The sequence below is a fragment of the Bombina bombina genome, chromosome 3 (assembly GCF_027579735.1).
Source record: "Bombina bombina isolate aBomBom1 chromosome 3, aBomBom1.pri, whole genome shotgun sequence".
In the NCBI taxonomy this organism is placed as follows: domain Eukaryota; kingdom Metazoa; phylum Chordata; class Amphibia; order Anura; family Bombinatoridae; genus Bombina; species Bombina bombina.
Genome location: NC_069501.1, coordinates 657,176,607 through 657,191,356, shown reverse-complemented (window position 1 = coordinate 657,191,356; position 14,750 = coordinate 657,176,607). Strand labels below are relative to the sequence as shown.

At 38.1% G+C, this 14,750-nt stretch overlaps 1 protein-coding gene across 2 annotated transcripts in view; it reads right to left on the bottom strand.

The window, feature by feature from the left end:
• The window catches only part of RAD51C (RAD51 paralog C), a 233,238-nt gene extending 218,760 nt beyond the window's left edge, over nt 1-14,478 (bottom strand). For both annotated transcript variants that reach the window (XM_053707381.1, XM_053707382.1), the window contains exons 1-2: nt 14,199-14,478; nt 1,299-1,536 (exon numbers count right to left, since the gene is read on the bottom strand). In XM_053707381.1, the coding sequence (XP_053563356.1) occupies nt 1,299-1,536; nt 14,199-14,316 (356 nt within the window). In that variant the 5' untranslated portion in view covers nt 14,317-14,478. The remainder of the gene's footprint in view (nt 1-1,298; nt 1,537-14,198) is intronic.
• Between the last annotated feature and the right edge of the window lie 272 nt (nt 14,479-14,750).

Below are 14,750 nucleotides of genomic sequence, written 5' to 3'. Positions count from 1 at the left end.
AAAACTATTATTAACTAATAAATCAAAAAGCAAGAAGGTTAAAAGAACAAACTCTCTCAAATAAAGTTTGGAGTTATTAGTGCTGACATTATGTCAGTTTAAATAGACACTGGACTCCAAAAAAAATAATCTATTATGCATATGAGAGAACAAAAATTAAAAATACAAATGCACATTAATGCAAATAAATTGAAACCTAAAGGAAGAGCAAACCAGCTAAATTTCAATTTGCAAATAGCCAGACATTTAAATGATCTTCACCTTCTGATGGATTAAACCATTTCTCCAAGAACCTCCTGCAAAGGTCCATCTTCAGACGTATGGAAGAAGCTAGGGTCAAAGTTGTTTAAAGGGACATAAACCTGCAATAGTAAAATGCTCTAACGTGCTACAGCATTTTCCTATCTTACACTTCTGAGGGCCTCTGTGTGTTTAACTCTTACAAACACTCTAAACACATAATAAACAGCCAGGGATCTGTGCCTATATGCATATACAGTTCCTTATTGGCTTACTTGGTCAGATACTGCATGCAAGGGTAATAATAATAATAATAATAAGACTACACGTCACGTCGAATTTGAACTACAACCTATCAGCAGATGACCATCAAAAGAATTGTTTTTTTTTTTTATGCCTATTGTGAAATTCCTAGACTCATATGCTTTTTTAATTATAATTTACTTCTATTATCAAATTTGCGTCATACCCATGATATTCTGTGTTGAAGAGACACCTAGGTAGGTGTCAGAAGCTCTACGTGGCAGGAAATAGTGCTGCCATCTAGTGCTTCTGCAAATTAATACAATTATTGCATAACTGCTGTCATATAGTGCTCCAGAAATGGGCAAGCTCCAAAGCATATGTCCCTGCTTTCAAACAAACAAACCAAGAGAACAAAGAAAAAATTATAATATAAGTACATCATTAGTTGTTTAAAACTGTATGATCTATAGCATTAGTTTTCAAACCTATCCTTAGGCTTCCTAACAGGCCATATTTTGAGGATATCTTAACTGGAGCACATGTGAAATAATCAGCTGATTAGTAAACATGGTTACTTTACGTGCTCTCATCCAACGTAATCCTGAAAACATGGCCTGTTGGAGAGGCCTGAGGACAGATTTGAAAACCAGTGCTCTGTCTGAATCATGAAACAATAATTTTGGCTTTCATATCTCTTTAATTAGACAGCCACTCATTTTTAGTAGAGAGGTACTTATTGTTAGAGTCCTGATTAGCCCTCTTTATAATCTCTAAAAAAACAAAACAAAATAAAAAACACTCAATAGATTTACCATAACTGTGTTTTCCCAACTCCTGGCACACCACAGATCTCTGTAATTTTGGTTAATGGCACTCCCCCTCCTAGAATTTCATCCAGTGTGGAACAGAAGGAAATAATATTTCCTTGATCTTTGGCAAGTAGCTCAAGTGCTGTATGCTTCTGAGTGACCTCTGAGTTTGCCAAGCATTGGGTTCCCTCTCTTATAATCCGTAGTGCTTCCAAAGCATCTTCCTTAGAAATTCCAGATTCTGAAAAATGAAAGTCATAGTCATGTTCAAATTCAAGTTCTGAGATTTTAGTGGCACTAAGATCATTTAATGTTGGGTACATCATAACAGACAGGTGATTACAAATTATTTTTCAACAATCACCTACTACCTACAAGGACATACAATCCCTAATTGAAATCAGGTTAGATAAAAATCAAAGATTTTTTTTTTTTTTTAACTAAATCAGATTTTTTTTTATATTAAATATTATTATTATTATCAGTTACTTATTGAGCGCCAACAAATTCCACAGCGCAAAAAAAAAAAAAAAAAAAAAAAAAAAAAAAAAAAAAAAAAAAAAAGGGGGATTCTTTTTGAATAAAATGCTTTTTGATGAAAAATCTATCTAAAAATATTGTTCCTATTTAAGATACATCCCAAATGTTATTCATGCCTGAAATAAGAATTTGTTTATAATTATGTAGCACGAGGCTGTGGTAAATTCATTCTATTAATCTAGCGCTGCGGAATCTGTTGGCGCTCTACAAATAACCGATAATAATAATTAAAGGGACAGTCTAGGCCAAAATAAACTTTCATGATTCAGATAGAGCATGTCATTTTAAACAATTTTCCAATTTACTTTTATCACCAATTTTGCTTTGTTCTCTTGGTATTCTTAGTTGAAAGCGAAGCCCACCTCTTTCAGATTGCATTTTAACAGTTTTTCACCACTAGAGGGCGTTAGTTCACGTATTTCATATAGATAACACTGTTTGTGCACGAGAAGTTATCTGGGAGCAGGCACTGATTGGATAGACTGCAAGTCTGTCAAAAGAACTGAAAAAAGGGGCAGTTTGCAGAGGCTTAGATACAAGATAATCACAGAGGTTAAAAGTATATTATTATAACTGTGTTGGTTATGCAAAACTGGGAAATGGGTAATAAAGGGATTATCTATCTTTTAAAACAATAAAAATTCTGGTCCCTTTAATCCATTCACAGTTCTATGCTCTCCCAGAGGTTTCTGTAAGATCATTTTTGGCATTTTTCTGTCTAGAACAGGGGTATCAAACTCAAAGTATCTGGGGGCCACTGGTCAAGTGTTCTTCTCCCATGGGGGCCGCTTGAACTGAGTGAGTGCTCGGAAATTGGATATACTAGGAAATGGAAGTGACATTTATCCAAGTATTAGTAAAAAGTGGGAGTTGTAGCCCACAATAGATATACACAGTTGTATATTTATCTTGTGAGTACCAAGTGAAGTGATCATCTTGGAACTGTATAGCAATGTAAAAAGTGATATTTACCCAATGCAGTGTGTGGTGGGAGTCTACACTGGATGCTTTGTCTTTATATTTGTCTTGTGAGTGCCTATAAAGAATATCAACTAGTTACAACTCTTAGAACCTTAAAAATAAATTGACAGCCCAAATTAATGGTTTACCTATTAGACAAGGGAGGGCCAGATTAAACTATTTTGAGGGCTGCATTTGGCCCTGGGGCCTGTACTTTGAGACTACTGGTCTAGAAGATATCACAAGTTCTTGGTTTTTGTAGTTCTCAAAACTGAATTAGTGCCTGTAGAAATACACCTCTTCTTCAAACAAAAAAAAAATGCAGAGTTGAGAAATAGACCTTAAAAGGGATAGTCTCCTACAGAATTGTTATTGTTTAAAAAGATAGATAATCCCATTCCCCAGTTTTGCAAAACCACATAGTTATATTAATATACTTTTTAATTACCATTTAGAGCAGATAGAGTTCCATCAATATATATTATTAGAACCAAAGAAGGACAGGGCTGCACTGGAAACCACAAGAAAACACATGCTTTATTTAAAAGATAAAAGAGACACAGGGTATGCCTTTACCTATTGAACTCCATGTATCAAAAGAAACGTAGAGCAGATGGTTGTAAATCACATATACTACATATATATACCCCCTACATGCTAGCCTGTGTCTAAGCCGGCATAGAACAGTCCATGATACAATCCTGGCTCATAGTGTAAATACACGCTCCAGCTGTGCTAGACAGATTTGCCGTCCTAACCTCAATTACCCTGGGCACTTAAGTGTAAAGACACGCTCCGGTATTGAGAGGTATGTACTGTCCCACAAATATCAAAGAGAACCAATGTCGACTTTCCAACAAAGCAGGATAATTATCCCAGAGGGCATGAAAATACATCCACCACCTTGCAAGGCTTTTACCGCATGGCTTACACTCGCTTCTTGATTCTTAGGAACGGTGCCTATGTCAGGGCTACCAAATACCTGAATGATACTGTGATGTGTGCCGATGTGGGTCTTCACTTGCTATTGTGCCGTAGGTAGGTGAACTTGATTTCTCTGTACGTGTACAATCAAAACTGCTCCACCATAGTAACGTCTACCTCCACGTTGCAGATTTCCAAACTCCAAACATTACGCGTTTCGCCCCTCCCCCTTCAGGGCTGGAATCGAGGCTTTGTCAGATTACCTTGTATCTAAGCCTCTTCAGAGTGGCCCCTTATTTCAGTTCTTTTGACAGATATACATTTTAGCCAATCAGTGCTGACTCCTAAGTAACTTCATGGGCATAAGCACAATGTTATCTATATGGCAAACATGAACTAACACCATCTGGCTGTGAAAAACTGTTAAAATGCACTGAGATAAGAGGAGGCCAGCAAAACTAAACATCCAAGACCTTTTCTTAAAAGGGCCAATACTGCCGTTCTCACCAGAAGAGGGTTTATTCGCCTGAACAATAAAAATCTCCCGTGCTTGAACTGAAATTAAAGAGCAACGCGTTTCAAAACCAAAGTTTCTTTCTCAAGCTTCTGGTGAGAACGGCAGTATTGGCCCTTTTAAGAAAAGGTCTTGGAAGTTTAGTTTTGCTGGATCAATACTAAATCTGTAAAATAAACTGCACTGCATCACCTGGGTGTTCAGCCGCAACTTTCATACTCATATAGCCTAGCGCCTTTCCTTTACTACTCGAACCCGCAAATTCTCCGTGGGTGGTCTAAGCCGGTTCCTGCTCTCTGACATGTGAGTACAGATATACGTTTCGGTATTGGTCCTGATAATACACTAAGAAGGACTCTCTGTCTATAGGAACACAGTGTCACTTACCATCACTGCTAGGACGGCCCTTCACAACCAGCTGTTCCTTCACTTAAATTCTGGTGGATTGACATACAAGACTTTTAAAAACAGACTGCAATTTGGAATACGGCTTTCATACAAATACTACAGATTTCTTTTGGGTGCAATGCAATAGCCGTGTCCTACAGAGCAATATAGACTTTTCTGCACTTGTATTTCTTGTTTCTGTGTTAATTGTATTTGTGTATTATTTGTGATATTTTATAATAGGTCGACCTATATTGTTTTGTGTAATAAATTAAATTTTTTTATATTTCAGCTATTGTGTAACCGGCATCTCACTCTGGCTATTAATATTACATATTTTTTTATTTTTTCATTGGTAACATTCACTCGTTTTATATTATTTATATATATTTTTATATTATCTATATATATATTTATAACTGTGGATCATTCCTATGTCCACTTTTGTGGTTAATCTTCTGCGCTTGTGAGATTGTTTTTTTTCTAAGTTTTGATTTTAAATTAGTTTTTTTATTGTTCTGATTTTACTATACTCTTTAGCTTTTTCTAAGCGCTCCCTAGTATTTTTATTTATCTATCCTTAAAGTAGAGCAATGCTCTACTGGGAGCCAGATGAACATGTTGGATGAGCCAATGAAAAGCAGCTAGCTCACAGTAGTGCATTGCTCCTGAGCCTACCTTTGTATGCTTTTTAAACTTCTAAATTTCTGCCTGATTCTAAGCCACTACAGACAGCTTTTTATCACATTCTTTTGTATTACTTATCACAACAGGAGACTGCTAGATCATGTGGGCCATATAGATAACATTGTGCTCACGCCTGTAGGTTATGGATGACTGCACTAATTGGCTAAAATGCAAGCCGATAGATAATAAATTAGTATGTGATTAATGGGCTGTCAAGAGGCTTAGCTACAAGGTAATCACAGATTTTAAAAGTATATTAACCCCTTAACGACCAACGACGTATGGGGTATGTCCTGCAAAAAAATGCAGTTAACGACCAAGGACGTACCACCTTCGTCGTTGGTCTTTGAAAGCCCTGGAAGCGATCCTGATCGCTTCCAGCCGCTTTCATGTTATTGTAGTGATGCCTTGATATTGAGGCATCCTGCAATAACAGTTTTGAGCAGTCCGATGCAAAGAGAGCCACTCTGTGGCCCTCTCTGCATCGGCCATTGATCGCGGTGTTCGTTGGTGGGAGCTTATCCAGGGAGGCGGCGATCAGTGGAGGAGGGGGGCGGGATCGTGTGTGGGGTGCGTGCCAGAATGCGGGAGCGTGCGCGCGCGTGCACAAGGATGGGTGCCCGCGGGTGGGAACCCTACACTATGGAACAAGTATAAGGACTCAGTGGGAGAGACTCAGTGGGAGAGAGGGTAAAAATAAATAAAATTAGTAATCTGGGAGAGGGTTGGGGGTTGTGGGGCAGCTACACTACAGAAAATAGTTGTTTTTTTTAATAAAAAATAAACAAAAACGTTTTTGATTTCAAACTGGGTACTGGCAGACAGCTGCCAGTACCCAATATGGCGCACAATAAGTTAGTGAAAAAGGGATTTTTTTTTATTTGATCGCATTTTACGGTGAAATGGTGGCATGAAATATACCAAAATGGGTCTAGATCAATACTTTGGGTTGTCTACTACACTAAAGCTAAAATTAACCCTGCAAGCTCCCTAATTAACCCCTTCACTGCTGGGCATAATAGACGTGTGGTGCGCAGCGGCATTTAGCAGCCTTATAATTACCAAAAAGTAACACCAAAGCCATATATGTCTGCTATTTCTAAAGAAAAGGGATCCCAGAGAAGTATTTACAACCATTTGTGCCATAATTGCACAAGCTGTTTGTAAATAATTTCAGTGAGAAACCTAAAATTGTGAAAAATGTAACGTTTTTTTAATTTGATCGCATTTGGAGGTGAAATGGTGGCATGAAATATACCAAGATGGGCCTAGATCAATACTTGGGGTTGTCTACTACACTACACTAAAGCTAAAATTAATCATAGAAGCTCCCTACATGCTCCCTAATTAACCCCTTCACTGCTAGGCATAATACAAGTGTGGTGCGCAGTGCCATTTAGCGGCCTTATAATTGCCAAAAAGCAACGCCAAAGCCATATATGTCTTCTATTTATGAACAAAGAGGATCCCAGAGAAGCATTTACAACCATTTATGCCATAATTGTACAAGTTGTTTGTAAATAATTACAGTGAGAAACCTAAAGTTTGTGAAAAAATTTGTGAAAATGTGAACGATTTTTTTTATTTGATCGCATTTGGCGGTGAAATGGTGCCATGAAATATACCAAAATGGGCCTAGATCAATACTTTGGGATGTCTTCTAAAAAAATATATACATGTCAGGGGATATTCAGGGATTCCTGAAAGATATCAGTGTTCCAATGTAACTAGCGCTAATTTTGAAAAAAAGTGGTTTGGAAATAGCAAAGTGCTACTTATATTTATGGCCCTATAACTTGCAAAAAAAGGAAAGAACATGTAAACATTGGGTATTTCTAAACTCAGGACAAAATTTAGAAACTATTTATCATGGGTGTTTTTTGGTGGTTGTAGATGTGTAACAGATTTTGGGGGTCAAATTAGAAAAAGTGTGTTTTTTTTCCATTTTTTCCTCATATTTTATAAATTTTTTAATAGTATATTATAAGATATTAAGAAAATAATGGTATCTTTAGAAAGTCCATTTAATGGCGAGAAAAACGGTATATAATATGAGTGGGTACAGTAAATGAGTAAGAGGAAAATGACAGCTAAACACAAACACCGCAAAAATGTAAAAATAGCCTTGGTCCCAAACGGACAGAAAATGGAAAAGGGCTGTGGACAGTCAACCATAAAATTGTTATTGTTTTAAAAGATAGATAATCCCTTTATTACTCATTCCCCAGTTTTGCATAACCAACACAGTTATATTAATGTACTTTTTACCTTTGTGATTACCTTGTATCTAGGAACCTTCTTCCAGCCCCCTGATCACATGACTGTGACTGTTTTATCTATCGTCTTAAATTTAGCATTGCATTGTTCTAGATCTTAAATAACTCCCTGTGCCTGAACACAGTGTTATCTATATAGCCCACGTGTACTTTGTTTCTTTGTGTTGAAAAGAGATTTAAAAAGCATGTGATAAGAGGCAGCCCTCAAAGGCTTAGAAATTAGCATATGAGCCTACCTATGTTTAGTTTAAACTAAGAATACCAAGAGAAAAAAGCAAATTTGATGATAAAAGTAAATTGGAAAGTCAATTAAAATTAAAAGTCCTATCTGAATTATGAAAGTTTAATTTATACTTGACTGTCCCTTTAAGGGGTTAATGCATCCATGTTGGCTGTGCAAAACTGGGGAATGACGGCCCCCGCAGACGGAGGAACGCAGGTGGAGGGGTTCTGGACCCAGGGGGAGGAGTTAGGTGCGTCAGTGCTAGGGGAAGGTTATGTAGGAGGTTCCAGGAAGGGGAGTTTTTGGCGCCAGTTAGTTCTGTTTACTTACCGAACAGGATCAGTGGCGCAGTTCATCTTCCCTCCCTAAATTGTTATTGTTTTGTCACAGCATGAAGGCGGGTGTGCTAGGTACCAAAATTTTATGACCATCGCCAAACGGGTTTTATTGGGTAGCCTCCCCAAGGGGTGGGAGAGCTGGGTAATCTGCTACTTGGGCACGGGGTCCCTTGAAGCTGGAAAAAGAGCAAAATAAATACGGACTGGGCACCTTGCTATGTCCAGCGGAAATAAAGACGGCCTGGTCAATAAAAATTGTGGATTTGAAAGTGGAAGATTATACATTATATTGGTGCTTGCACAAACAAAAAGAAAATGGCTATTGATTTTCATCATGTTATTGTGTTTTAACAATGGTTAATTTATAATTGTTATTTAAAGTTATGTGTTATTTAATAAACAGGCTGTGGCCAGATCTTTATCCAAAATCTAAGTCTCTGTCTTTATTTTATTTAAGTATTGCTATAAAGGTTGTTCTGCTTAGAGCCGGGGAATTGATGACTCAATGGGTCATGGGTAATAAAGTGAATATCTATTTTTTTTTTTTTTAAAACAATAGTAAACAGTTGACTTGACTGTCCCTTTAAGACTGACAGCACAATGGCATATAATAGATTGTACCAACGCTTCCACCATGACTCCCGTCTCCCAATAACACCCTTAGACCTCACGTACCTTACCGCTGGGCCATCCTGGCTTCACCCTCCCTCACGGATAAAGTCATATGCATGTAATACCACAGTTGCCCCTGTGCACACCTTTGCAGGACTGGAGTTTGAAAACAAACATTGTATACGATAACACAGTGATGTTTATTTTTGTTTGGGGTGGGGTAGAAGCATTTGCAATGCCAAAATGTCAATGCTTTATCGTTCCTTTCAGGTAGCTGCACCATCTCCATGAATTATGATTTGTCATTGACGCTCGCACAGGGACCTCACCCGGGTTAGCCCCCCATATTCAAAATTTTAACAAATTATCATTTGATTTGTTAGATCAGGTTAGATCAACTGTTTTTTTCGTTAGATCTACTCTAAAATATGAAATATTAATCTTTTTCAGGGGGGGCTAACCCGTAGCCAGCCCCCCTTAACAAAAATTTGGACAAAATGTTATTGATTATGATAGTTCCACGTTAGATCAGGTTTGATCAGCCAAAAGTTTTGTTAGATCTAGTCTAATTACGGAGATATTGTATTTTTAATGAGGAGGGCTAGCCCCCCCTCAACTGAAATCTGGACCAAATTTGATTGATTTTGATAGATATACGTTAGATCAGGTTAGATCAACTGGTTTTTTTTGTTAGATCTATCACGCAAGAGGCGGTATTCACAATCCTATTTTGTGTGCGGGGGAGGGGTGATCACTGGGCTAGCCCCCCCTCAACTGAAATCCGGACCAAATTTTATTGAATTTGATAGATATACGTTAGATCAACTGTTTTTTTTGTTAGATTTATCACGCAAGCGGCTGTATTCACAATCCTAGTTTGTGTGCGGGGGAGAGGTAGTCACTGGGCTAGCCCCCCCCTCAACTGAAATCCGGACTAAGTTTTATTCATTTTGGTAGATATATGTTAGATCAGGTTAGATCTCATATTTTTTTGTTGTTAGATCTATCACGCAAGCGGCGGTATTCACAATCCTAGTTTGTGTGCTGGGGAGTGTGACAGGGTTGGAGGTGAGTGTGACAGTGCGAGAGAAGGTGATTGTGACAGGATTAGTGGGTTAATGTGATCAGGTGAGTGTGGCAGGGTGAAGGGGGTGTGTGTGACAAAGTGATAGACAGGGTCGGGGTGGGACCAAAAATAGGCCCAATCATTTTAAGGCAAAGCAGCCCATCCCAATTTCTTATCAACACCAGAATTTTTGTTGTTTAAAAAGATAGATAATCCCTTTATTACCCATTCCCCAGTTTTGCACAACCAACAATGTTATATTAATGTACTTTTTACCTCTGTGATTACCTTGTATCTAAGCCTCTGCAGACTGCTCCTTATCTCAGTTATATTAATATACTTTTTACCTCTGTGATTACCCTGTATCTAAGCCTCTGCAGACTGCCCCTTATCTCAGTTATATTAATATGCTTTTAACCTCTGTGATTACCCTGTATCTAAGCCTCTGCAGACTGCTCCCTTATCTCAGTTATATTAATATACTTTTTACCTCTGTGATTACCTTGTATCTAAGCCTCTGCCGAATGCCCCCTTATCTCAGTTATTTTAATATACTTTTTACTTCTGTGATTACCTTGTATCTAAGCATCTTCTAAAAGCCCCCTGATCACATGACATTTTATTTATTATGTGTTGACTTTCATTTTAGCCAATTAGTGCAGTGTCTGCCACAAGCCATGGACGTGATCACAATGTTATTTATATGGCTCCCGTGAACTAGCTCTCCCCTGTTGTGAAAAGCAAATAAAAAAGCATGTGATAAGAGGCGGGCTTAGAAATTATCATATGAGCCTTCCTAGGTTTTGCTTTTAACTAAGAATACCAAAAGAACAAAGCAAAATTGGTGATAAAAGTAAAATGGAAAGTTGTTTAAAATTGCATGCCCTATTTGAAACATAAAAGTTTTTTTGGGACTTGACTGTCCCTTTAACACTTGCTTGTCCAGGATGATTGAAATGCTGTGCTATAGTGCAACAAGAATCCTCTTGTGCAAAATTACATTTTTACCTTGCTTTGAAACATGGCCACCTGCAGGGATTGTAAATATCCGCAAATGTGTGACATCCAGCACTACAGAAATACACTTGTATGAATGCAGACCCCACATACAGACACTCATTTGCACGCACATCACACAGACACTTACACTCATGTGTAAGCAGATCACACATACACCCACTCCCAAACACTCATATGCAAGCACATCACACATACACACTCATATGCACGCACATCACACACACATACACTCATATGTAAGCAGATTACACATACACACACTCATATGCAATCACATCACACATACACACTCATATGCCCGCACATCACACATACACACACTCATATGCAATCACATCACACATACACACTCATATGCCCGCACATCACACATACACACACTCATATGCAATCACATCACACATACACACTCATATGCCCGCACATCACACATACACACACTCATATGCACGCACATCACACATACACACACTCATATGCACGCACATCACACATACACACACTTCCAAACACAGTCATATGCAAGAACATCACACACACACTCATATGCACGCACGTCACACATACACACACTTCCAAACAGTCATATGCAAGCACATCACACACACACACACACTCATATGCACGCACGTCACACATACACACACTTCCAAACACAGTCATATGCAAGCACATCACACATACACACACTCATATGCACGCACATCACACATACACACACTTCCAAACACAGTCATATGCAAGCACATCACACACACACACTCATATGCACGCACGTCACACATACACACACTCATATGTAAGCAGATCACACATACACCCACTTCCAAACACAGTCATATGCAAGCACATCACACATACACACACTCATATGCACGCACATCACACATACACCCACTTATACAAACTCATATGTAAGCAGATCACACATACACAACCTTCCAAACACACTCATATGCACGCACATCACACATACACCTTCTTACACACACACTCATATGCACGCACATCACACATACACCTTCTTACACACACTCATATGCACGCACATCACACATACACCTTCTTACACACACTCATATGCAAGCACATCACACATACACTCACTCATATGCACACACATCACACATATACCCACTTAAGGCTGTGACACACATACATACAATCATACATATACACACATACATACAAGCATACATATATACACACATACATACAAGCATACATAAACACACACACAAGTATAAATACACACTCACAAGTATACATAAAAATATATATATATATATATTATATATATATATATATATATATATATATATATATATATATATATATATATATATATATACACACATGCACGCACACACACAAGCATACATATATACACATACACAAGTATATATATATATATATATATATATATATATATATACACACACAAGCATACATATACACACACACACACAAGCATACATATACACACATGCACATACAAACATACATATACACACACACACAAGCATAAATATACATATACACACACACACACAAGCATACATATACACACATGCACATACAAACATACATATACACACATTCACATACAAACATACATATACACACATTCACATACAAGCATATATATACACACATGCACAAGCTCTTCCCTCCTGACCTGCGCACTGCCCGGGGACAGCTCAACAGGAGCCGGGGACATTTCTGGGACATAATTTTTCCGGGGACTGTTCCCTAAAATCGGGGACGTCTGGTCACCCTATCATAAGAAATGTGTTGCATAGCATCTTCAACAAGTCTTCTTCTTTATTCCATACCTGGGATACGTTCACCAGTGTGATCCATGGAGATGAAGAAGGGTTAATCTCATAAAGTATTAACTTCCATATCTCTTACATCAAGATGTAAGAGATATGAAAGTTAATACTTATAATAAAATCAGCAATATTAACTGTGATAATAGAAGATGCGTTACTTGTAATTTTATAGAACACAATACTAAAGAATGTATTTCTTCTGTTATAGGACAAATGTATACTATAAAATAATCCAATAAAGTGTAGAATAATCTTCCATTCCCTGCTTCCTACACCCTGGTGGTATGTGGGGGGTGTAGTTTGTCACTGCTGGATGTCTCTTGGTCTTGTGCAGAGCTTTGGGGCGGGGTTATAATAACGTCCCTCACAGGCCAAATAGACACAGTGCGTGCAAAGGCACTGACTGGTCTGTGCATGGACATGCGCTTCTGCATGCTACAGAATACTGCCACTTGCGTGATAGATCTAACAAAAAAAAAACAGTTGATCTAATATGATCTAACGTATATCTATCAAATTCAATAAAATTTGGTCCGGATTTCAGTTGAGGGGGGGCTAACCCAGGGATTACCCCTCCCCCGCACACAAAATAAGATTGTGAATACCGCCTCTTGCGTGATAGATCTAACAAAAAAATAGTTGATCTAACGTGATCTAACGTATATCTATCAAATTCAATAAAATTTGGTCCAGATTTCAGTTGAGGGGGCTAACCCGGGATCACCCCTCCCACAAAATAGGATTGTGAATACCGCCACTTGCGTGATAGATCTAACGAAAAAAACAGTTGATCTAACCTGATCTAACGTATATCTATCAAAATCAATCAAATTTGGTCCAGATTTCAGTTGAGGGGGGGCTAACCCGGGGATCACCCCTCCCCCACACACAAACTAGGATTGTGAATACCGCCGCTTGCGTGATAGATCTAACGAAAAAAACAGTTGATCTAACGTATATCTATCAAAATCAATACAATTTGGTCCAGATTTCAGTTGAGGGGGGGCTAGCCCCCCCCTCATTAAAAATGCAATATCTCAGTAATTAGACTAGATCTAACAAAACTTTTGGCTGATCAAACCTGATCTAACATGGAGCTATCATAATCAATAACATTTTGTCCAAATTTTTGTTGAGGGGGGGGGGCTGGCTACGGGTTAGCCCCCCCTGAAAAAGATTGTTAATATTTCATATTTTAGAGTAGATCTAACGAATGGAATGATAATTTGTTAAAATTTTGAATATGAGGGGGCTAACCCGGGTGAGGTCGCACAGGGCCGTTTTAAAAGCCTCGTTGCTATAATTTGTTAACTTTGTTGTTGCTTATTTCAGGTAGTACCTATATTAGCAATAACCTTTACACGATTATTTATTTTCAAGCCCTTTAATGCGTTAACAGGTCGTGCACTTTGGATTGATAACTATCAAAACACTGTCTTCAGACAAATCTACCAGTGTTAATGGGCATAAACAAGCAAAGAAAGGGAATATACTTTTGCGAATATTTTTGGCCATAAGTACCTTGGCTGAGCTCATTTGCAGTGGTCCCAAGGACATCCTCTGCTGTACAAAAACCGGAAAATATCAGTTTTGTCCTTACTGTAGGTGCAATTGGGAAACTACCCACATCTCTCTGCATGATACAAAGAGAAGGTTCCCACGGATAACAACATTACCACAAATAAAACACACGCATCCTCCCGTAAACTGTGTACTCATAACCAATGACTTATAAGTTAGACGGGAAACGCGCCATATTAAAGGGTCTGCCCTATATGCGAGTGAAGAATTAGATCATGTACTGACTTTGTGAGCCGCTGTGTGTGGCATATTCGCCATCTTTGATGTGGCCATATAGACATATTTTCCCCACGACTCGAAAACTGAATTAAAAAGTGTGTATAAAAAAAAATGCGCTGATGTTTAATTTACCACGAAATACATACTTTAAAATATTGTAAGAATTTAGTTAGAAAAAAAAAAATCCCCCGGATCTTGTTCCTTCAACATTGCTTTCCTCCTCTGCTGCCCTCGTGAGGCGATCTATTTTTTTAAATTGTTCAAAAGCTACAC